This window comes from Nasonia vitripennis, chromosome 1 (genome assembly GCF_009193385.2).
Source record: "Nasonia vitripennis strain AsymCx chromosome 1, Nvit_psr_1.1, whole genome shotgun sequence".
In the NCBI taxonomy this organism is placed as follows: Eukaryota; Metazoa; Arthropoda; class Insecta; order Hymenoptera; family Pteromalidae; genus Nasonia; species Nasonia vitripennis.
In genome coordinates this window covers 1021015-1046060 of record NC_045757.1, presented here as the reverse complement: position 1 = coordinate 1046060, position 25046 = coordinate 1021015, and the positions used below count along the sequence as shown (strand labels likewise).

Below are 25046 nucleotides of genomic sequence, written 5' to 3'. Positions count from 1 at the left end.
TACACACACTTTACATACCTCATTCCCGTTCTAATATTTTCAAAATTTTAATTCTGACTGATTAGAAAAGTTTTCAATTAGAAAATTATTGCTGTTTGTCGTTTTAAAGCGTAGATGCCCAGTAGCCGTAACTGTCCGCGTTTAAATATCACTAGGAATAAAAGTACTAGAAATAACCCCAGATTTGGAACGCCGGGCCTGGTCGCAGTTGCAACATGTTTGCCGGCGCAGACTTGAAATCGGCCAGTTGCAGCTGAAGCTGATGATCATCGGAATGTCCGCCTTCGTAGTTTTATAAACAAACGCATATAGAAATTCGCTGCTATTGCATGCTTATTTTAAAGTTGTATATATAACTTTTCCGAGTCCAACCAGTGCTCGATCGTGATAAATATCTATTTTCATATTTAGTGTTACTAATCTGAACCTGTATTCACAATGACATCTGTTGGGAAGATTGTTGTATGCAACATACAAATATTGTCTTGAGGTTAGATTATCAGGTAAACTGAGGAATTGATAACGTTCTAATATTGATACCATGTCAATAAGTTTATGATTTTGAAGTATCATGTTGCATTGAAATTCTTTTTTGTTACAGAATTGGATTCAATTTTGATGTGCAATTTAAATATTCAAATTCAATATCGACATCATTGCAGCTACTTTACGGAAGATCTGTAACACTTCACAAGGTTAGTTATTCATTGTGTTAGTTAATTTGTATAATCATCATGTTTTTGTCAAGTCATTTTTTCATTTTATTAAATCTCGAAGATACAAAATTTTGTTTAGACACAAGGTTATAATATTATAATTATCAACTATCTTAAATTAGATCATTAAACGCATATTGGCATGTGTTATCTTGGCACTAAAGCATTTATGGGGGTTAAAAGCTAACGTTTTCAAGCAGATATCTTGCTTATAGTAAAGGTTTCATGGATCACTGCTGTTACTATTACATAAAGAAGTTTTACAGTTTTAGTGGTTAGTGAGAGCGTACAAAGTTGATCAATTACAAAAGTTTGTACTCCAGTAGTTACAATTAAGTTCAACTTAAGCTTAATATATCAGAAAAAAGTATTTTTTTCTACTTAACTATACTTGTATATATACACACTTTTTTATGATTTTTGTCATATACACATTCGTACAAGCATCGCTGACATAATAATAAATAATTCTGCGACGACGTCGTATAGATTTTTTTGCTAATATATTTCTATTTTTTTGCAACGTAAATTAATATACGTCTTTTGCTACTACGAATATTGCAAATAAGTCCCTTGTCCCATGGCCCCGAGAACGTCGCGTTCGATTTTCTTATTCTCAAATTTAGCCACTCTACACCCCAAGAACGACAAAACAGAAAATCGAATGGAGATTCTTTACATCTAACGTAATTTTACTAGAACTGATAAACCACATTGGCACTTACGTATTCACCTCGCCTACTTTCCTCTCAAATTTTCTTCAGTATATCATTTACTTTTTACATTTTTTTCTTTGCATGAAGCATCGTTGTATTCATCCTACACTACTATGGCAGTTTTATTGAATTTCTGTAAAAAAAAAACCTTCTTTCTACTTCTTAAAAAAATGTCGACATCCTATACACGAAAATGGCTACTGCACCTCGGTTCTGAACACAGCTCGGTCTTGGCTTGTTCAGTCGAAGAGTATCGACCTGGCGGAGACGTTGCGGTCCTCGATCGGTATCTCCCAGCGGTTCTCCCAGGCCTCGTTCTCGTTTTCGGTTTCATTGGACATGCTCGTGCACATGGGCAGTCTCGAGGCCCGTTCGCAGCGCCTCGACACAGACCAGTACACGAAGTCCTTCGGGCACTTGTACAGGTAGCCCTGAAGGGCGTAGCGCGAGTCCCTCTTGCACTTGTAGAAGACGTTGCTGCAGCCGTCTCGGTACGGGAAGTGACCCTCCTCAGGACACAGCGGCTTCGTCGAGACCTCGACCTGTAACGCGTTGAAGTTTTGATTTAGAATTTTCGCGTTTATTATATGTGATTTTAACATTTTACTTCGAGTAGGTATAGGGTAACTCACCAAAGCTGGAGAATCATTGGCGGCTCGTCTTTGCGTTCTCTTTCCCGCGATAGAGCCGGTGCAGGGCATGCTGCTCTCGCTCTCGGCGAGACACTTGTTGTCCTTCTCGTCGAAGATGGTGCCCTCGGGACACTGCAGGATTAGGATCTTGACCTCCATGCCGGCGGTGGTGCACTGATAGAACAGGTTGCAGAGTTTCGGGTGTCTCTTGAATCCAGTCGGACAGACCAGGACGATCTGCTCGTCAGTCAGATTGGCCAAGGTTGGGCAGTTGTCGACCGAAGGTGGTTTCTCGCCGGCCGGGGTCGTGGACTCCTGGGACGGCTCGGTCGTCGTTTCCTGAGGCATCGTGCTGGGAGTCGACTGTTGCTCTTCAGGGGAGGTGCTCTCTGGCGGTGTGGTAGTGGCCTCGGTTCCGGCAGTGGTTGTTGTTTCCATCGATGTCGAGGAGGCCGTCGTAGTGGGCTCAGTCTCCGAAGAGGTCGTGGTGGCTTCCGTTCCTGCAGGTGTCGTGGTCGCTTCGGGACTGGTGGTCGTGCCTTCGGAACTGGAGGTAGTACCTTCCGAGCTTATCGTCGTAGCCTCAGAGCTGATGGTGGTGGCTTCGGTGCTTCCGGGTGTCGTCGACTCCTGTCCGGGGGTTTCGGTTGTTCCCTCTGAGCTGGTTTCAGTAGTGCCCTCTGTAGATGGCGTCGTGGCGCTCGGCGCAGCTGTCGTGCCTTCCGAGCTCGTAGAGGGTTGAGTAGTCGATGAAGCAGGTGGCTGAGATGGGGCGCCACCTTGAGAGTCTCCCGCGTTATCACAGTCTCGGGCCGGGTATACAGACTCAGGGTAGTTGCAGACATCGATGCTCGGATCGAAGATCGTGCCCGGCGGGCAGTCAAAGTAGTAAACGTTGAAGCCCTTGCCGTTGTCCACGCACCGATAGAACTTGTCACATCGGCTCGGGTGAGGATAGAAGCCCGCTGTGTTGCAAACTATCGTGTTGTTCTTTTTCGGCGGATTGCAGTCTGGTTTCGAACCCTCGGAGCTACCTTCCGTGCTGCTTGATGGAGAAGAGGAGCCCTCCGTGGATGTCGCGGTCGTCGACGATCCTTCCGAGCTCGATTCTCCACTAGTCGTCGTCATTTGGGTAGGTTTGGATGGTTCGGTCTTGTTTTCCTCAGGTGGTGGTTGAGTTCCAGGAGGAGACTGGGTCGACGACGGTCCGGATGGTCCTGGAGTAGACCCGGATCCACTGGTCGGAGGTTGGTTGGGTTCGATCTCGTTGCACGAGGCAACCAGGTGAATGTGGTTGCAGGTCAAGAGAGACTGATCCCAAGCGGTTCCGGGGCCACAGTCAAAGTCGTATTTGATAAAGCCTGGTGGGTTGCTGACGCACCTGTAGAACTTACGGCAGTCGTTTGGATTGGCAAAGAATCCTTCGCTCTGGCAAGCACCACTGCTACCTGGCTGCTGTGGTCCTGGTCTACCGGTGCCTGGGCTAGAGGTTGACTGCGGGGGCTGTTGCGGCGTAGATTGTGTTGGTGGTCCTTGCGTTGGCGGTTGCTGCGTAGGCTGCTGAGTTGTTGGTTGCGTTGGCGCCGCTGTGCTCGGAGCTTCGGGCTGTTTGGTGGCTTTAGTGGCTGGTTGAGTTACTTGGGGAGTGGTCTGAGGAGACTGAGTTGTGAACGTCGGAGTGGTTCCCGTAGGCTGACTAGATACGGTAGTAGTAGTGCTAGGTGTAGCACCCGGTTGTTCGCCTCCCGGTCCAGTTCCTGAACCAGGTTGTTGTCCTCCAGGACTGCTACCAGTGCCGGGTTCTTGACCACCTGGTTGCTGGCCTCCTGGTTGCTGACCTCCTGGCTGCTGACCTCCTGGCTGCTGGCCTCCCGGCTGCTGACCTCCTGGCTGCTGGCCTCCTGGCTGCTGGCCTCCTGGCTGATGACCTCCTGGTTGCTGGCCTCCTGGACTACCACCAGATCCACACCCGACAGCATCTTCATAATTGCAAGTCTGCAGCTGCTGATCCCAGGCGGTGCCGGTTCCACATTCGAAATCATATTTGCGGAACGTACCGTCCTCGTTGACGCATCGATAAAACTTGTGGCAATCTTCAGGATTAGGGAAAAATCCCTCTCCGGTGCAATCACTCGCAGAGCCAGTGGGAGGGCAGGGCTTTCCACCGGTTCCCGGTGCTTGAGTTTCACCTCCAGTGCCGGGACCTTGAGTCGCGCCACCGCCGCCAGGGGCTTGAGTCGAGCCAGCACCGCCAGGTGCTTGAGTGACACCGCCATCACCCCCTGAAGGTGGTCCGCTCGTCGAAGGCCTCTGAGGTGGGATGTACTCCGGGCCTTTGGTACTTTGGGAGGTCTGGGTCGTTGGCTGGGTTGGATAGGGTCTCTGCGTCGGGCTCTGAGTACCCTGACTCGGGGGAGGATAGGTCTGCTTGGTTGAGGGAGGGATGTATGGCGGTTGGGTCGGTCTTTGGGTTTCGGATCCACCGGATCCCGGCTGCCTCGAAGTCTGCTGACCGGACTGCGTGGTCCAGGGTCTAGAGGTTGTTCCCTGGCCTGGTTCCGATCCCGGGCCACCTGGTCCAGATCCCGAGCCACCACCTCCGCAACTGGGCACCTCGTGCTCGTGGTTGCACGTCTGCAGGCCCTGGTCCCAGGCCGTACCGCTGCCGCAAGTGAAGTCGTGCCTCTGAAGTCGGCCGTCCTCGTCGACGCACCGGTAGAACTTGTGGCAGTCCTCTGGGTTGGCGAAGAATCCTTCCTCCGAACATCCGGGAGAAGAGCCACAGGATCCCTCAGATCCGCCACCCTGGCCGCATCCCGTGCTGGGCTTCTCGGGTCTCTGTGGGTGAGGCGGAGTGCTCGGCTGCTCGGGTCTCTGAGTCTGTTGAGGAGGATAGGTGGGCTGTTGAGGCCTCTGCGTCTGCTGCGGCGGGTAACCAGGCTGCTGAGTCGGATAGGAGGGCCTCTGCGTCTGTTGAGTTGGATAAGTGGGCCTCTGCGTCTGCTGAGTAGGGTAGGTCGGTCTCTGCGTCTGCTCCGAGGGATAGCTGGGCCGCTGCGTCTGCTGCGGCGGGTAACCAGGCTGCTGAGTGGGATAGCTAGGCCTCTGGGTCTGCTGAGTCGGATAAGTGGGCCTTTGCGTTTGCTGCGAGGGGTAGCTAGGTCTCTGGGTCTGCTGCGGAGGATAGCTGGGCTTCTCGGGGCGCTGGGGTTGCTGATCCCAGCCGTCGCCTCCGGCGCCGGGCTCGTTCGAGTCGATCTCGTTGCTGGGCTCGCAGCACTCGGGTCTGCCGCTGCTGTTGGGGTGAACGCAGACGTTGCCCTTGGACTTGGAGAACACGGTACCTTCACCGCACTCGAACTTGAAGGGCGTCAGCGGGCTCCCGTTGCCCCAATCGACGCAGCGGTAGAAGGTACGACAGTCGTTCGGATCCTCGTGGAATCCCTCCTCTTTGCAGGCATAGTTAACTCCCCCAGCCGGTTGCTGCACGTTGTCCTGGTTGCTGCTCTCCTGCCGGTAGTAGTCGTAGACCTCGTTGTCGTAGTCGTTGTAGAATCCCCCTGAAACGAGTTTTTCCCAGTTCTGACATTGATCGGAGATTTAACTCAATTGAACAGCGCGAAGACGTTGTTCGCTCAAAGTTATGAGTCATTTATCGAGGTTTTTATGCGCCGATACAATATCCTATACGCGCAAGCAACGTCAGTTTCTCCATTATGTTTGTTTTTTACGCTCGTGTACGAGGAAAGTGAAAGATTATTTTATGCAGCAGAGGAGATACATGGAAAGAAAAAAACGAAAACCCATCGTAATCGTGTATAAGCAACGCGCATACAATATATTACGCAGACGCGACGATGAGCGCTATGCAAAATTGATTATCTATGCGCGGTAAATTGACTAGACGCTTTGCATAATATACGGCGGATTATCTAATGCGCGTATACCGGCGCAGATGCTTACATACCGTCTCAATTATAACTATAATTTATCGCTCGCCGCGCGAAATCGAAATGAACATTCCGCGAATCGGTACCTGCGCGCAATTCCAATCTAGCCGAACATTCAATTTTCGCCGACGTCAAAGCGCCGCGAGTGAAAACCCCGGCGGTTAATCACGTTCCAGCGAATTAAACGAATAGCTGCCCAGCGCGGTAACGAGCAGAGACTCGCGCGCAAAAGAAGCCAGACAACAACGAATTTCAAGAAAACGGACACACAGTAGGGTAGCAGTGGCTCAAAAGAAGCGTAAGGAGGAGGAGGAGAAGAAGAGCCACTGGCACTCGTATAATCGTAGGTCAGTTCCCCGACACTCTCCTCGGCGTTTTTTCCTCCTCGTTGCCTCCTCTCTTTCTCTCTCTCTCTCTGATACGCCTCCCGTGCGCTGCAGCGCCGAGAGGGATAGTGCAAAAGGACGCCCGCGGAAAACCAGTTTGACGACAAGAGCGCGAATGCCTCGTTGGCGCGCTATCGCCCGCCGTAATTGGCCGGGACGCGTACACGGCGTTTTCTCCTGACGCGCGGGCTGTTTTTCTTTTTCCCGGCGATAATTTTAGACGCGCAGCGCTGCCGGCTTTTAATTACGTCAATCTGAGCGGCTTGTAAATTGAGTGATTTCATTTGCGCGAGTTTTGATTGATACGCGCGGTGCGTTTTGGCGGGAAATTCGAATCTTTCGCCCGACTTACCGCTCTGGACTGGTCGGAGGAGCGTCACGGTCCCGAGGACGCACAGCAGGTGCAGAGATTTGAGCATCCTCGTTGGCTTGTCACACACTCCTGAAAAGAACAAAGCAAAGTGAACGGTTATTACTTTCGCACGGAGATAACGAGGCAGCTCGAGGCGCAAATAAAGCAAAAATCACTGTCCGCGTAATGGCGCCTTAATAACCTGCAATTTCGAGAGCAGGCTTAATTCCTCGCTTTAGCGAGCCTGCGATTACGGCATTGTTGTGCGAGCAGCTCTTAATCTGCCGCGGCGCTGTTAAACGCGCAATTATAAATAACGCTAACCTGTCGCGCGTAGTATATATATAAGATATCTCATTTAAAAAGCTCATTTTTAAACGGCAGCAACCCTCTTCAAAACAGGCGCGTAACGCCACGCACGTGACACGAAGCCACGATATCGATCCCCTCCGATCGCTGCACGAGGAAGAGAGAAAAAAGGATCAGCCTCCCGCGGGCATCAAGCGCGCATCGCGCATTCGAATTTAATCGGCGCAGCGGCGCCGGCCCATTTACGGGGGCGGAATCGCGGCGAATTCCGCGGCGCGCGCTAATGGAACATCGCGCTCAAATACGCTCCTTCTCGATACATATCGCGAGAGAGCGCGCGAGGCCGTATAAGCGTGTACGGGGGCTGGCGCGCGTCCAGCTCTCTCTCTCTCTCTCGATCCTATCTGCGGCTTACGGTGTTTTTTCGGCCGAGGCAGCGGAGCTTCGTTAGAAGACACGTCGATGCATCATGCATGAGCGAGCCCCGGCGCAAGCGTTATTGACCATTAGAGAGGCTCGCGCACTGCAGACGGTGTATGGAGGGTGTGCGGGTACGGACACTTATGCTACGACGGCGAGTTTATTACGTTGATCGGATCGCGCTCTGATTTAATTTGCCGCGATCGTGATTGAGAGCGGCCTTAATTAGGGCCGGGCTCATCGACGAGTGGAGAAGGGAGAGATATGCGCGAAAAGTTCGATTCATCGGCGGGAACGGGCTCGATCCGATTTTATTGCGCGATTCCGCAGGTGGCTTTACGAGCAAAGGCCGCAGGAGTAAATCAGCCGAGCGGTTGACAGTCCAGATGAGTATCCGCGGTCTGCCGTACAATGGGGAATTTATACATACATCGCGCCTGGCTGTGCTGCGCCACTTCCTCGTTTCTATCCCTACCCACACACGTACACACAGCGCGCGCGCGCGCGCGCAGAGAGTTAAGCCTATCGGCAACCGATCGCGAGTCCGCGAGGCACCATTAACATGTTCGAGCGCGCGCCTGCGTACTCGCGCTTTTTCCATATCACGTGACGCCGGTATTCGCCTTTTCGTTTTCTCGCTGTTGGCTCGCGCGACCTTCGTTAAAATTTCGAAAAACCGCGCGCGTAATAAACGCCAGTGTCCGATCTCTCCGGCAGTCGACGGAAATTCCTATCGCGCGCTGCGTCACTGTTACGTACGATTCTCAATTTGCGGCGAAGACAGATATATATATATATATTCTCGAGCCTGTGTAATACAGGTGTACAGGCCGCATTTGCAAGCGTCATCGCAGGTGCGCTAATTGCAGCCAGCTGCGACAGCCTTTTTCGCTGCAGTTCTGTGAATCGTATTACGGAAAATATTCGCGTTATTAGATTTGAAATTCCCGCGCCGCGCGGACTATTATCGACTCTCGGCGCGCGATTCAACCGGTTCGCGCCGGGGACGCATTATCGGCATGATAAACAGCCGGCTGTTTGTCAATGCCGCGGGAGGAAAAGGGAGATACGTTACAGGTGGCGAAAATTATTCGCGTGCGCAGATTTATCGCGCAGGATGCGCCGCGTTCGCGTAAGCGCGCATGTGGCCGCTCGCGAGAGATAAGGAGCCGCGAGTTAATCTCGTTAGCGCGCCGCCGGCGCGCAGATTAATCCGGGCTGTTTTGTCTACTAGCTACAGTGGGAAGGAGAAATCGGCGATTTTTTTTGATTCCGCGGAATCGCGCGGTATACCTCTGCGTGTATACGGCAGGATTAGCGAGGAGCTATTCTCGGTTGCTATGCCGGCTATGTAGCGATCGAGCGGCTAAACGTGACTCGTGCTTAATTACGCGCTTTTATTCTGTAAAAAACCGATAGCCGCTCGCCGCTCGCCGCCGCCGCCGCCGATCGAGGAACCGAACACGCGTGCGTTTGACGAACGTGAGTCGGTGTGTATGAGATGCACGTCGTCTCGCGACTTTTTTACTAGCGAGGCGTCTTGGCATAGCGAATGTCAATACCTTTAAAATTCTATTCCGGCGTAAGGTACGAAGCTGCGCTTTAGCTCTCGGAGAAAGAAAAAGGAGCGCGCGTACATGCTTTCTCGAATTACCGCGAGCTCGGCCGCGCGTAACGCGATCGCGTAATTCGAAAGTGCCAGTGACATAAGCCGCGGCCTTCGGGTTCACTGTCAATGCCGAGGCTCGCGGTGCGGATTCTCGGCCGCTCGCGCTCGATGCAGCGCGAGATCGGTATGTGACGTTTCGAAATTTCGCCGCGAGAGATGCATGGAATCTTGTTGCAGGAAATCGGCGCGGCGCGGTGGTTTTTTTCTTCGCTTGCCTTCTGACGTTCAGGTTTTTTTAAAACTTATGTTATCGGTAATCGGTATTGTACGAAAATGTAATTATTTGAAAATCGGCAAAAAAAACCGGTTGGAACAAAGCTCATTAAAGCCGTATCAGACAAACTCTATCGCCACATATTTCAGCGATAAAGCACGATGCTCGAATCAACATACGCAGCCCGCGATTATACAAATCATCGTAGGAATAGCCGTCATCAGGCTGAAATCGCCCAAACCCCCTACCGGCGCATATCGGCAAATAAACCCCGGCTCGATAAAACAAACTCGGCGTAATCAGCGCCGGAGGTAGTTACACGTTGCATCTCGAGCGATAACGAGCCAGGCGCTAATAACTTATACGCGGCGCGCTTAGCACTTAATTATTTTTGCGCACCGTGTAACCGCAAGTTATGCTGCTAGTTAGCGGGAACGTTGTACCCGCGAGCTTGAGATATGCTAATTTTTATACGATCAACGCCGACGGACACATTGTCTATGGCCGATGTGTTTGTTTATCCCTCATCTAGAGCTATTCTCGAGCTTTCGAGTCCATCGATCCACCAGTACAGCCCATTACACAGAGCTATATATAAACGGAGAGGAGGCGTCTGCAGCAGACGTAACCGGCGGCGTTTAATGCTCGTAATCAAGTCCTATTAAAGCAATCCGCGCGGAAAGTCTCGTACCGCGAGATTAGCCTCTCCTCCTTTTGCCCCGGCGACGTGTGTCCCGCGTGATGGCGATAATATCGTCGCGTACGTGTATACTTACTCTCGGCGCATTCGTCTTCGGACGCTTTTATATGAATGAGGATTTATAGTAGACTAGACTCCCGGCTCCGAGTCTGTTTGCCTCCGATCGGCGCTTCGAGTTATTTCTGGTTTATACAGCCGCGGATTAATGCCCACGTAGGCGTGTCTTCGATAGTGTCCCTCGATGAAAAAAAATAAATAAATAAAAAAAAAACGCGCTAATGCCTCTCGATACTGCAAGCGTTGCTCGTCGAAGTAGCTCTCGTACGCGAGGATTAAGAGCCGTAGTGAAATAATAATCGATCGGACGCGTTTGATAAATGTACTGGCATCTATTATCGCGAGTAGCAACGAATGGCTTTGAATTTTGTAATTAATAAAATCCAAGCGCGTCGATCCGAGAAAGCACGTGTTCGTTATGCTTCGAAACTGTATAAGCTCGGCACTACATCCATCTCTGCGATCACAACATTCCGTCCCCTGTTTATACGCTGCGCCGTTTATCCGAAAAAGAGAACTGGATCGCGCGCGCATCGCCGAAAAAAGGAGGAAGATTATAGACGATCGGCAGTCGAGGTCGCTCGGAAGAAAAAGCGCATACGACTACACGGCGAAGACAGCCTTTTATATAAATAAATCGCGCTCGCCTTCTCTTCCTCTAATAACCTGTTATTACGCGCACACGCGGCCTTTTTCCACGCAGCTCATCCTCCCCGACTCGTCTTCGTCATAAATTTCGCTCGGAAAATGCGCGTCTCGTACACGTACACCGGCTCAATATCGTAATTCACGACTTATATACGCTGCCTCGATGATTTTTTTTTTTTGCGCCAAGCGAGATTGGATTGCCGCGCGCACCTGATGCTCGCGTTTTTTATATTTACCGATTTTTGCGCCCCACTGCACTCACTGGCTTGCGCGATCGAGTCTTTAAATTGAATGGTCATGACGCCGCGCGGGACTATTAATTAACCGCGCGGCTTCCGTTTAATACACTCGTCGAAAAAATCGGTTATGCCTATATGTATAGATCGGTAATTATAATCGAGCTCCTAGCCGATAAATTGTAGGGATGATTGCGTACACGTGCCAATATTAGATAGCGATCGGCGGGAAATGCCTGCGTATGCTGGTTTAATTAATTCTAAAATCCCCTGGAATTCCAGTGGCAGAATCGCGCGCGGCATCAAGGTTAAGTTTGAGGTTAAGTCGCCGCGACGCGAGTGCGCGCTGTATAGAGACCATCAACGGACAAATCGGTTCCCATACGAGGCAAACGCACGTGTCAACAGCTTCTTACACGGCTCGCACTGGCCGCTTCTTTCAGTTCGCGCTTTCCTTATCGCCGACTCGCGAAAATGCGAGGAAGAAACCGAAGGTCGCTCTTTGTCTCTCTCTCTCTCTAGCTCTCTTCGAGCGGTTTTCCGAGAAGGAATGTGTCGCGCCATTTTTCCCCCGGTTTTTCGATCCGCTACGCCGTATATTCCCCTTTATGTAATGGCGCGCTTCTCACTCGCTGCGATGCTCCCGAGAAAGTAATTAGGCTTCTTCGTAACGCCGTCACGTCTCATTTTATGTGTAGACGCGTCACGCGCTCGATTTCAATGACACACGTGTGTGTGTGTGCGCGCCGGCATAGGTCTTCCATCCATCAGGCTTTTTTTCAATTAGAATTCGCGAGATGTGCTCTCTTCTCTCTTTTACTCTTCGGCTTTTTACAAATAGCCTCTCACGAAACAACCGTCAATCTTCCGGGCAAACATAACCTCACTGCGCGAGACGAAGAAAAAGTCAATCTTCGCGTCAATCCGTAAGCAATCAGCGCGCGCGCGCGCGAGGAGAGAAAAGCGATTAAAAAGCAAAAACGAACAGCGACGACACACTAGCTCCGGCGCGCGATAAGTATCCGGCAATTGCCTTTTTGAGGAAGCGTCACCGCTCGCGCGCGGCTCCTCGCGCGCCCTTGAGCCGCGGGTTCGTCGACCGGCTGCTGCTGCTGGGAACTGCGGCTCTAGTCTTCTCGTGTGTGTGTGTGTGTGTGTGTGTGTACGGGGAGTTTCTATGGATCGCGACGGATGAATTATTTATCGACGAGCCGACTCGACTCGCAAAAACTGGATCGGAGAGATGTACCGATTTTTTTCTCGCCCTCGCTGCTAATGACTCCCGACGTGTGTGTCTGTGTGTGTATACAGCCGGGCTTCTTTTGACTTATCATGGATTTTTTGCCGGTCTTGCGGTACTCGCATACTGCTTGTGTTTAGATACGCGGAGATGACGAGTGGAATAAGTAGCGCAAGTGTCATCTGTCATGCTGATCGATGATGTCAGATGTTGCTGTAATGTTTTCGATCTCCGCGCCGCGATCCAGGCAGATATTACACGCGCGCGCACGTCTTCATTCTCGTACTCGCTCCAGAAATTCTTCATAACGCGACATTCCCGACACCTCGTCAAAACCGAAATTCATCGTACACATTAGTCATTCAATATACCTCGCGGCCGAGCAAACATACCTCCGGCCGAAAAAAGGACGGCACGACAAAACGAGTCGAGCCAAGCCCACGATCAATTTACATCACAACCAAAAGCCAACACTCATCGGACTTGCATATACGCGTGCGAAAAGGGCCGGCCTCATCCCATTACGCAACGGGCGCGTAATAAGAAAGCGTCGCTCTCGCGCACATCCCGTTTCCAATTCCACGGGCACGAGGCACGACACAATGCGTGCCGATCATGAGAGGACGGCGCACGCGAAGGTTCCGTCGGCCGCTGCAGGAGATCGGCCATACGCAGAGAACCGATCAGCTGCGCGCGACGGATCAATTACCCGCGCCGCGCTCGTTATTTGCCGTTCTCTCTGCGAGTCACGGGGCTTTCCGTGACGGTCGATTATTTTTGCCGATCGCCGAGGTGTAGACGCTATTTTTAACGATCTTTGCCGCGAGATCGGTAGGAAATCGGTTGGACTTTGGGAGATTTTTTCTCCGGAAAGGGTCCTATAAAAATCGGCGAGAAATCGCGAGAAAGAGATCGCGACTCTCCTCATCGTGGAAGCATTCACGTGCAGCACACAAGTGTTCATTTCCATTCGGCAAATAATCGTAAAAATTTCTCGCCCGTGCGCGCAGCGAGCGACCCCCTGCGGCGCGCTCTTATCAAAATATCAGCTTTGTCATAATTAGCTGTATTACATGGCTGATTTTTTTTCGGCGTCGAGAGCTATTACTCGCGTTTTTTCCCGCCGACGCGCGATTGCCGCGAGATGAGATTGTCGATTTGGCGCTTATTGTTTACTTTTGAAATTCGCGCCCGCGTCCGCCTCGATGCGACGGATTTTTTCTTTATCACTTATGCGCTACACAGTCAGTTGGGGTCAGGGCCGGTAAAAAATAATCAGCCCCCGGTAATCAGACGACCATTAGTGTGCAAATTTATTCAAGCTCGCTGCGTTATAGCCGATTGAAAACGGAAAGCTAATCCCATGAGTGAGTGCTCTTATGTAAAAGGGAAAACACAGCGACAATGATATCTGAAAATAGAGGCGCTCGCGTATCGCGCAATTCGAGAGGTCGAGTTTCAATTCTCAACGCGTCGCAGTCCATCTATACCGCGCCAAAAAGCTCGGGGGGGATCAGAGACGCGCCTAAAGAGTTATCCGGTGTAGACCGCAGTAAAATGAGCATCAGCCGCGAGACGCCGGAGCAGTGCAGTCAAGGGAGTGAGAGAGAGTGGGGGGGGGGGGAAGAAACGGCCTTGCAACTTTCAACGGCAAGGCTGTACTTGTGTACAGCGCGTGTACGGCGCGAGCGCGGACCGTAATAACCGAAAGAAAAAGAGACGAGTCGTATACCGCAAGCGAATAGCTAAGGCTAATCCGAGTCTCGGGAGCACATAGCGAGAACGTCTTGTTTCGCGTATAAGCGGCCCCCGAGTCAGCTCGACCCGCGCGGTAATCGAGTTTATTTTCTTGCGCGCGATTCCGAAGAGCTTGTTTGTCGTTTACTTACCGCCGCGGGAGACGAGTCGAGTGCGTTAAGACTTTTCCCTGTCGATTTGTGGATTTTACTTTCTTTTAGCCTGCGCTGTATCATACCAGTGAGATTAAGGCTCGCTGCGTGTACGCGCATGAATTATGCGTCGTCTTATCGACTAGTGTACTGCGCGGCAGCGGCAGCAGCGCCTGCTCATTTTGCACTGCATTAATCATCGAGGCGTCCCTCTTTCACCGGGACAATCCATCTCGAGGGGGCTTACATCTTATTTTCCGATCTGCTAATCAATTTGTTAAACACGGGATATCGGAGCGAGAGGACGATGACAAGCGAGCTATGCGATTACATTGGACTGGAAAAATCGATAGGCTCTGATTAATAGGCCGGTTATGGAGGCCATTAGTCTTTCGGGAGATTTTTCAACGAGTCAATTTTCGAGAATCGAACCCACCGGCTCGTCCGTCACTCGACTCGCATTCTTCTTATTCTCTCGGACGGCGGCACTGAAATGGAAAAGCCGGCAAATTGCCGTAGCTCGCGCGATTGTTTTATTCTCGTCGATGCGCGGCATAGTAACTCTCTTACGCGGTGCATCAGGGACGTCGCTCCACTTTGACCGCTGCGAGTAATTTATGGAAATCGCGGCGCTAGATATACTGCGAATTTTATTATGCAACTTTGAGAATTCAAATTTCCCGCGGTTTCTGGATAAAAAAATCACGATGTTCGTTAATGTAAACACGATCGACGCGCTTGTATTATGCTAATTGCCGCGAAAACGCGACAACGCACCCCGATAGCCAATAACAATAGTCGAGCATCTAAGCGCGCGCTAGTAATTAAACGATCGCGTTTAATCAATATCGAACAAAGAGACGATGACGCCGCGATCATCATCGCCGTCGCCGTCGTCGTCGTAGTCCAGCGCATCGGGCAATTAAGCGGCTGCGCGTCTCCTTTTTTTACGACCGCGAAGCAAACATCTCCCGCGTTTAATAATAATCAGTGCTCAGAATCTTCTCTCCTCAGATAGCCGGGCAATTTTTCATCGTTACTCACCCGAGCCTCATCGGCCAACAATTTTCCCTTTGAGCGGCAGAGAAAGAGAGAATAAAAAAGGGAAACGCCACGGCGTTTATGACACACGGCACGCGTATTTATTTATAAATATACTCGGATGGCCGCGAGTGAGGGGGGGGGGGGGGAGGGAGACTATTACCGTAAGAATCTCGGCTGCGCGCTGGAGATTGATGAGCGGCGATAGGAGAAATGGAAACGCGGATAGCGACGTCCTTCGCCGATGCTTTTTAGTAACTCGAGCCGCCGGTTATTACGCTAGTATAAAGCACGTGTGAGTAATTTTGCGCGTTCGAGGAGAAAAACGCGCGCATTTCTCTCGATACAGCCGAGTTTATGGAGATCGGTAAGTCACTCGAAACTTGAAAACTTCAGAATATCGATTTCAAATCGAATCGATTCGAAACACCCCCTAACCGAAGTCCGCCAACATCCGTCACAGCCCGCGGACAATGCCGTAATTAGTTACACGGACACCGCGCGTGAATCACTGCACACGAGCATCGGCTATTTGCACCCGCGTCTACAGAGTAAATAAATAAGGAGCCTGCAACAAATTGATACCATTTGAGGAGAGAGAGAGAGAGAGAGAGAGAGAGAGAGAGAGAGCGTTCGCGGAAAAGCCGCGCACAAAGTCGTAATGCGCGACAAGTGTGCAGCGACACTCTCATTAATCTCGTGAGAACAGCTCGCGACATCGCTCGATCGAGAGCAATTAGTCTCCGATATGAGCGCGGCCGCTTCGACACTTCTTCAGATCCTGTAACCTATAAATCGCGCGCAATTAGACAGAGAAATATTATATACACGTAGGCGACGGCTCGAGGTCGCGGTGTAGCGCGTTTAATTCAACTAATTACCCGCGGGGATAGTAAAACGCGCAGCGAGATTTATATATAAAAAATGCTGAGGTCGAGCGCATGAAAATAATTTTAACGCTCTCATTTTTCCCGCACCGACAATAGGATCAGCCTTACGCCAGTTCACGTTAATTAGAAAAAAAAAAACAGCCACTCGAATACCTCTCTCCCCGGGATTGTATTTCATTGCAATTGAAAACGCGATACAGCTCATTAATCAAACGGAGCTGCAGAAGTGTCACACGCGCGCGCGAGAGAGAGAGAGAGAGAGAGAGAGAGAGAGAGAGAGAGAGAGAGAGGAGCAAAAGGACGGGAAGGAAGGAAGGAAGCTCGTCTCGATCCCGATAGGCGAGCGCGCAGCTCGTTAAAGCGCTGTAGTCCGTGTAAGCGGCTATCTGGAGACTCGGGGCTGTGTACCTATACATGCATATGGACTCCGGCAAGAGATAACTCGGCCGTAAGTAGTCGAGGGCGCGCGACTCTGTATACAGCTCGTACCTGTTCTCTGCTTCTGAATGCATGACGCCTCGAAAGTTCTTCCAGTTAATTTCGCCGATTTCGGTGCATAGCAGTATACGAAGCCGTGGAAAACCGAAGGAAGATTAAGAGCCGCAGATATGGATGGATAGCAGCAAACTGCGCTATGGGGGAGACAAAGACGAGGCTGCGGCTCTGCCGCACATTGTTGCAGCCTTGTTTATGACCGCAGCTGGCATATCGCGCGCGGATTTTTGAGCCACTCTCTCTCTCTCTCTCTCTCTCTAGAGTCGTGATGGCCGCCGGAGGAATATGCGCGGCGTTATATAGGACTCTGCTTTTGTTCGGACATTTTTCTCGATTCCTCCTCGAGGAATTCCCCATACTATAAACACTGTAGTTTTCCGCTCGTTTATTCAGTTTCAATTAACGGCAGCTCCGGAATCGAAGAAAAATTTAATCTCCTATACTACACAGTCTCGTCATCGCGTCGAAATCGAGCTGGCGAACAAAAGCGCTGATTAATCCGGCGGGAATTCGATCGCGCCCCGAAAAGTACGCGCGCCAAATTTCAATTTAAATAGCCGCCGATCGATCGAGCGGTAGTCCGCGCGTAAGCTCGTAAACGCGATTCGTTCTCGGCCTCTCGTGGGAAAACGTCTTCTCTTTTCGTACACGGCTAGCGTAAGCCGGATTACGGAAAAAGCTCAGGAGCGAAACTCGTTTTCCTGACAAATTCGCGGTAATTAGGAGAATTTTGGATTACCCAACGCGCTCATCATTGTGCGCGTCGAGGCTGATGGATCGCTTAATTTTTCACGTCACTCGCTCCGAAAATATCCCTTCTAAATTTATCGCTCCGCGACCTCTCCGAAAAGCGAGTCCCAGGACGTTAATGCAACAGGTCGCGAGAACACCCGCTATCCTCGATGAAAACGCAAACCGGGAAAAAAAAGCGGAGCGCGTGCAGTGGGCCATGGAAGACACGATCGCGGCGATCCATCCTCGGATCGCGTCCGCCGGGAGAATGCGAATGAGCCGCGCTGCGCGCGGAAATTTCGTCTCGCCTTTGCGTCGTCACGTATACGTCGCGATTTACGCATGTCGGACTAGTTGTACGTACACACGTATCTATAGAGGCGTACACGCGTTCCTCGAATCGATATAATACATCGATTGCAGTCGCTGTGTATGATTTTTCAAGGGCGATGCGCGCACACTCATCGGCGAGAAATTTTTTTATTAATTTATCATCAGGCCATTACGGCCGTGCGCCTTTTGATTTTGAATTTCGCGCGCTTACGATTCTGTGCGGTCTCGGCGCGCAGGTGATGTTTTGAATTATGCGCAGGCTTCGTGCAGGATGGAGTGAAATTGAGATGTCTATTTGCGCTTGGATTATTTACGTCGATGGACTGCGCAGAATTGTGTTGTCCGGGGATTTCCGTCCAATGCAAACACTCGTTATTATCAGCAGAGGAAGCAGTTGCGAAAAAAATGCAAGGAATTCCTAGCTACGCAGCGGTGCGCCCAAATTGACTCGGTACAGTTACGATCCAGTTGCGCGGCTGATACGACTAGCGAAACTCGCTCCGCCGCGGTTCTAAATGTAAATAGACTGTTATGCGTAAATGGGCTGTTAAAAATGTAACGTGAGAATTTTTTTCGCGCGGCTCTCAAAGAACGCGAGCAAAGTGCGATCCAAACGTTGACACTGCGGCGTAAGTGGATTCCAGCGCGGATTTCGGCCCTCCCGAGAGAGAGAGAGAGAGAGAGATCTGCATTAAGATGCATCAGAACTTATCCGACACATCGATTAAGAAGTGTCGGACAGGTCCGGGAATAAAAGTGGCCGGTGTACAGCCGCAGAAGAAGAAATTAAGCACGCGAAAGCAATAAGTGCACACTCACCCTCGAGGAAAAGCGAAGCTTTATCGGTCGGCAGAAAAGTCGGCTGCACTTGTCACTCCAGCTAGCTGCTCCTCATCCTCGCCGCAAGTCCAAGCTCACAGATCCGCGTGTCCTTTATACGAGCGGATAGACGACGAACGACTGCGTGTGCGGGAGATAGATAGAGTGAGATCAGAGAGAGAGAGAGAGAGGGAGAAAGAGAGAGAGAGAGAGAGACAGAGTAGCGGCGGTGTTTTCCCGGCGCGCGCACACGGGTTCTCTCGAGGGAGTAAGTCCCGAGGACGCGGATAGCTCCCACTTATAAAGACTCTCTCCCTCTCTGTCTCTCTCGGCTTCGCGGTGTACGGATACTTACCGGCTGCTGCTTCTCCAATTGGCGTGTGTCCGCCTCTACGCCGGCCTGGGAGGGGGAGGAAGATGTGCCTCTCTGAGTCTCCTGTGTATACGCGCTTGTCCGTCTCTCTTCGTAGCTGTGGACACGAGGTTTTGACCAGCCGGAATCGCGGGGGTGAAGCTTGCGCCGATTTACCTTGATTGGCTGCTCGTTAGAGCTAAGAGTGCGAAGGTCGATCCTGTTATAGATGAATTATAGGCTCGAATTATCAATTATCCGTAATTTAAAAAAAAAAAAAAATCGCCGGGCAATTAGGTCGCTCGTTTATCTTCCAGTAAAGAGAGCTTCAGTTATGGCCATTTTCGTGTGCATATTCGTGACGCATCGTCTCCTTACAATTAGACCGCTGATTTTCTCACGATTTTTCTCCTCCGATACAGCAACCGACGTACACAGCGCGCGTAAATATCGAACAACAAGATTCCTCGCGCGATCGATCATCTCTCGACGATAATGAAACGCGAGACAAAAAAGCGAGTTTTTCGCAGAAATGCGCGCGATCTCATTCACAAATTCCAATTACGTTGCGCGAATCGATACGGATCGAAATAGCTCCGCAGGAATGTTACGTACGTTGCGACACCGTTTCGTTTCGTATTTTCTCTCTCTCTCTCTCTCTCTCCGTACACAACGCGTTAAATCATCGCGGCGAGTTTTTCTAATTACTCGCCGAAGCAGCTGGATCCGCGAGCGCGGAGTCAGGAAGTGGAAGTAGAACTTTTTCTTCGAGGAATTTTCTCGGATGAAAGAGTGAAAAATTCTGAGATCACATCCTGAGAAAGTCATCGAGGAAGGATCGATCGGCATCTCCTAGATTCTCCGCAATTCCACGAGAAGAACGATCCATTGTCCTCTCTGCCAGGAGCAGGATATTCCGCGCATGCGCAGCCCTTCGCCGCTCACGGAGAGTTCAATGCGCGCACTAAGGGGGTATACGCGTCCGATCGGATTTGCATGTATCCCGCGCGCTTCCGCGTCTCCTCTCTTTCTCTCGAACGCGTTCGGCCTTCGGGACGGAAGTCGGCTGGCGCCTGCACCTGCGCGCCTAGACGGAATTATCGCCGTTAATGGCCGCCGCGGCTAAGGGCTTGCTTTCTAGGATTTTCGCCTTCTGCGTCGCGATCAAAGTGGTATAAATCCATCGCGGCAATTAAAAGCCGACTTTTAAGAGGGTGTCATTGTCTGCTGTTTGAATTTCAAATCATTACACGACGACCATCATCATCATCATCATCATCGTCGTCGCCATCGTCATCGCCACCATCGCGAGCCGTGTCCGAGTAGGTTCAAGGCAGCGAATGGCGCGCAATTGCGAGATTAAAGCTCCGAGTCGTTAAACTCGCGCGCTTTTACGGTCGCACTGGCCCTTCGCGCCGCTCGCTCTCCCTCTCTAGGGTTTTAACGATCTTGGCTTTTTTTCTCCCTCCCGATATTGCGAATCGTCTGAATTTACTCGCGCGAGCTTTCCGTGCGGGTACGCGGGAAATTCAAAAACGCGGACTTTGCGCAAACGCTCTCTCGGGAAACGAGTGCGTGCACTTAGTCCGCGCCCTATCGTTTTTCAATAACGACTCGCAGCGGCGGCGATAACGGCCGCGCGATAAATAAGCCTTTAATTTACGTCATCGTTAAACTAGTCGTAAAGCCAGAGCTTAGACGTCGCGGCGAATTCGTCGCCGCTGCTGCTGCTGCTGCTGCTGCACGGGGTAATTTACGCTCGCGAATTTCGCTGTAAAACATCATTCCTATATCTCCTGCTTACAAGGCCGCGGCGCAGACCGCGTGCAACAATAACAGATCGACCCCGTAACAGTTATGAATGGCTGTGTATTATACATATCGCCGCTGCGCGCTTTGCTCGAATCAGCGCAAAAAGCGCTTACTTTAGAAACCGACTGACTGTTTTTTTTTTCTTACGATAGCTCGCGCCGGCGGACAATCGTCAACATTCCTCACGTGATGATGAGTGTATACGCGAACGCTGAGCCTCGTAGAGTTTCAGGATACGTTTAATAACTATAATTAAGCGCGCTGTCGGCTCCCCATCATGTCGCTTTGCGCGATAGTTTGTTTTCCCGAGACCCTTCAATCCGAACGTCAATCTCCGCCGCGGCGAGTTGGAGAAAAAAATGGTTTATTCCGTCATCTGCACTGTGTGTATTATAACACAAAAGGATGCGCGCGCGCGCGCGCGCGAAAAAAAAGAGCTTACATCACGCGCTCGCCTCGTCATCAATTATTCATCGGCGTTCTCTCTCGGAAAATATTCGATGCGCACGGAGCCAAGTTTCCTCTGATGGCCCGCGGGCACAGCTGTGTTACGAGGGCGGCAGGCTGTACGCGTAATGCCAGGTAATAAAAACACGCGCGCGAGAGAGCTGCCTCCATTTGGCGCCGCGCACTGTAGAGGCTTGTAACGCTCGCTTTTCTCTCTTTCTCTCGCGCCGCGGGTTCTTGATCTTGAACGCTGCGGCGACCTTCTCGCCGGCCGGCGAGTTCAGCTCTGTATGTGTGTGTGTGTGTGTGTGAAAAATTCCTTTGAAAGCTGCACGATCCCCCGCGGAGGAGTGTGTACGGATTCGCACTCGCCGCGACGACAACGAGAGCAGCTCTTCTCCCTTTCGTACTCAGCGCCATAAATAATCACTCTTTCGTTCTTCACTTTGCCGCGAGCTTTAAATTGAATAGTCGAGGCGGCTGCGACTGCGCTGGTTTTATAACTCCTCGGAAAAAGCGTTTGTCGCCGGGTGAAAAGACGCTCGGCAAAGAGACTCGGCCGCCGGGCTGTCTATTTATAGTACACACACACGCCTCGTGTCCGTCGCGACACCCCGTAATTCACGCTGCTGCAACGCAGGCTCTTATAAACACACGCGCGTGAAAGAGAGAGAGAGAGAGAGAGAGAGGGTAAAAGATTCTCGGATACGAATTTCGCCGCAACGTCTCACTCGACTCGCGCGCGCATACATTATAGGCTTCTCTGCGCCGCTTCCCTTTTTCTCCCGATCCGGTAGCCGACGGCCGATTATGACGGATGAGCTTTATTAGCGGCCGGGCTGTAAACATGATGGAGCGCCGGCTGATCGCCCGATTTTGTGCACGTGTTTTTTGGAGTGTAGTCGTCAAGTTCATTTTTAATGTAACGAACGTCGCTGAAAGATAACGTTTTCCAGCCGCGCGGTTGTTAATAAAATAAACAGCGTGGCGCACGTAAAAGCCACTCGACTTTCAGGACCCACGAGCGCATAAAAATAACTGGGTCAGTGCATTCGCGCTGCGCTAAAAATTCAGCGAGCGCAGCGCTCCCAATTCAAAAGGGTATATAAGTAGCCTAATCTCGCGATCGGCCGACGTATAATTTCCAAAGTCGAGGCGTATTACGCCTTGAGCGACGGCTGATGAGTCGCTTTTTACCGCTAGCTCTCGTGCCGCGAAAACCAAGCGCGGATCGTTGGCCATAAATAATAAGGACGCGAGTTTCGATTCGCGGAGGTGCGGTTTTGAGTGATGGCTCTTTTTTTATTCTTTACTGCGTAATCGCTCTTTTTTCAGAGCCGAATATATGGTGGGTTCGATAAACTCGGCGGCCGAACATAAGCTCCCGAAAAAAAGGGAAATCACCTCACTCGTTAAAGAGATGAAAAAAAAAAAAGAACCACATACGCAGGCAATCTATGCTAAATCACTGTAAACAACGGCCGAGTATTCATTACAGGTTCTACGCGGCTAATGCGTAGTTACGGCTTACAAGTGGCTCGCGTCGATAATGGCTTGGCAAAAAGAGCAGCCTCGGCTCGGCGTTGAGCAGTCAATTTCCCGAGTCATCCCGTTCCCCCGTCTTCGATCGGGATGCGTCTATATCTTCCGCTCGTGACTTAGCTCAAGGTCGGTCTCGATGCCTCGTTTTTCTCTCTCTCTCTCTCTCTCTCGCGCGCGCAGGGTGGTGCAGTCCTCTGAAAAAGCTCTCTAATCAACTTTGCGATATTCCGCGCTTGTTTCGTCAACATTAGCGGATGTTTGCGCAACGGAAGATCGTCTCTCTGCGGGATTGCCGGCAAATCGGACGACATAAATAATCAATTCAGCCTATCGGCGGCCTAATGAATTTCGAATGGAGCGTTTATTTACGCAGATAAGCCAGTCACGCTCGGAAAAGTAGCCTATACACATCCAACAGAATTTCGCGCCGCCGCGTATACGCGTATCTGCCTTAACGAACGCGGATCTTATCGGACGATTAGAGCAGCAGCAGCAGCAGCAGCAGCAGCAGCAGCGAGTCTATAAGAGATCGCGGCGGCACGTTGCAATTTCTTCTCCCTCAGCAGCCATCCTTCCTTCCCCTTTTTTGCGCAGGCTTGCCTATAAGGCCGCACTTTGAATGCTGCTGCGGCTACTCGGCGACCGTTTGATTTATAGCAAACTATTTTTACTCTCATTAAGCTGGAATTCAGCCGCGTGGCTCTGATTTATTTGGCTTCGATGCTTATTCTCGCGTCGTCCGAAAATTTTCCCGATTTTATAAAGTTTAATAACTAAAGTACAGCCGCTACGAGTCACCGGATGCTTTAATCGCAGGAGATAACCGTTGAAAAACGTACAGTTTGAGTTTCCCGCGCGAAAAAACGCGCATAACCTCGCGGTAACTCACTCAGGCATCCCCATTAGCCCGTCCGATCTCTCTCCCTCCATAAAGACTAAAAGCCAAAGCTCGTGATATATATATATATATATATATATATATATATATATCGCCTCCCCTTCAAAGTCATCCGCATCGCGGAAAGCATAGTGCGCGGGGCATTTTAATGAAAGGATAGACAATGTGAGAGAGCGGCTGTGGATGAGGCAGAAAGAGTGTACATAACGCTAGTGGCGGCGGTGGCGCCTCGTTATACGCCGCCGGCCGGCTTTTCTCCCTTTAACGAGCCGCGATTCGCATTCTCGACGTTTTATACCCGCTCGCGCCAGTCAGATTTACGCGACGCCGCGGCCTTCGGTTTTTGTCTTTCGAGCGCATATCCGTTGCGATACAGTTTTTGCCGGGGAAAAGTGCGCGATCGTAAAAAGCGTTTACCCGCGCAACGATGCCCTCGCGTATTTTGAGGTTAGTTTATCGAGGCGTCTGCTGCCTGCAAAAATCGGGAAATCGCTGCACCGTAAACGTCATACTGCATGCATAAGTTTTACAATTAAAACGCACGGGAAATTCAAATGGGATGAGAGCACGATCGATTTTAAAGTCCGTAACTCTCGCGGCTCTAAATCGCTCTCGCATCGAATAATTCAAACGGCTGCAACAATGCCGTAGATCCCGGCGTCGCAGCTCGTTGGCGGTTATCATAGCTTCGATTTGCATGCGAGCCGCTTTATCGAATGGAGCGTGCGAGCGTGTTCATTGGAATTTCCGCGAAGGGTTGATGGATATACGCAGTTTTTCTCCTCTCCTCTCTCGCTCTCTATGGATATGCGGCCGAGGAAGATCCTACACTCTCGGATTTAATTAAGCGCAATCAAGGGACGCGAAATTTACGCACTGGTATTTCTGGTCGAGATTAGTCGCGCGCGCGCACGCGCGCAGCCTATCCTTTGTTTATGTTTTGTAGCATACGGAAGAGACTCGCCGCCGCGTGTCTAACTGTTTCTCCGCGCCGAGCGAGTATAGTAACGATTCTAATCGATAAACGCGTAGCAGGAAATAGACTGAGAGGGCTGCCTTAAATCTTCGGGAATCGTTTGGCGCGTGAGATGAAGCACGACGTTTTTCGCGCGTGTTTTTCCAGCGTGTAACGCGTCGCGATCTAGACATTTCGCGTATTCCCAATTACGCGCACACTCGGCCGGCGATTTTTCAGCTGTTTGTGTACTTAGTATCGTCCACTGTCTACGAGTAGCTACACACGAAACAAGCGCCTCGCTCGCGGCGGCTCGACAGTGTGAGCTCATCCTCTCGGCCGATAATCTAATCGGCTCTTCCCTCTTATCCATACACTTGCGCAGCGCGCGCGCGCGCGTGCTCCTTAAAAGTCTTTCGAGCTCGCGCTCGCGCGCATGAATAAGAAAAAAAAAAAAAAAAAAAAGAGCGCTGATTCACTGCGGCGACCTCGATTGTCGTACGTACTTACTTCGCCGCGAGGGATATGCGCGCGATGCCTTTGATACTCGGCCGGGATATATTGTTTTCGGCTGATGAACTTTGACGTCGGCTTCC

At 51.0% G+C, this 25046-nt stretch overlaps 1 protein-coding gene across 2 annotated transcripts; it reads right to left on the bottom strand.

The window, feature by feature from the left end:
• Positions 1-737: 737 nt before the first annotated feature.
• LOC100678289 (mucin-5AC) lies at positions 738-18725 on the bottom strand. 2 transcript variants are annotated; one of them, XM_031922210.1, is made up of 5 exons: positions 18445-18725; positions 6753-6842; positions 2065-5624; positions 1639-1974; positions 738-1565 (listed from the first exon to the last, which is right to left on the bottom strand). In XM_031922210.1, the coding sequence occupies exons 2-4, from the start codon at positions 6817-6819 to the stop codon at positions 1672-1674; spliced, it is 3930 nt and encodes a 1309-aa protein (XP_031778070.1). In that variant the 5' UTR covers positions 6820-6842; positions 18445-18725; the 3' UTR covers positions 738-1565; positions 1639-1671. The 2 variants fall into 2 exon arrangements, with proteins under 2 accessions (XP_031778070.1, XP_016845649.1); XM_016990160.2 differs by having other exon boundaries at positions 738-1974.
• Positions 18726-25046: the final 6321 nt, after the last annotated feature.

What these genes read in the sequence shown, in the direction of transcription:
- LOC100678289 (XM_016990160.2), bottom strand. Translation starts at nt 6,819, where the DNA reads ATGCTCAAATCTCTGCACCTGCTGTGCGTCCTCGGGACCGTGACGCTC. An exon ending in CCTCCGACCAGTCCAGAGCG is followed by an intron (nt 5,625 to 6,752) that starts GTAAGTCGGGCG and finishes AACTCGTTTCAG; the next exon opens with GGGGATTCTACAACGACTAC. An exon ending in CCAATGATTCTCCAGCTTTG is followed by an intron (nt 1,975 to 2,064) that starts GTGAGTTACCCT and finishes AACGCGTTACAG; the next exon opens with GTCGAGGTCTCGACGAAGCC.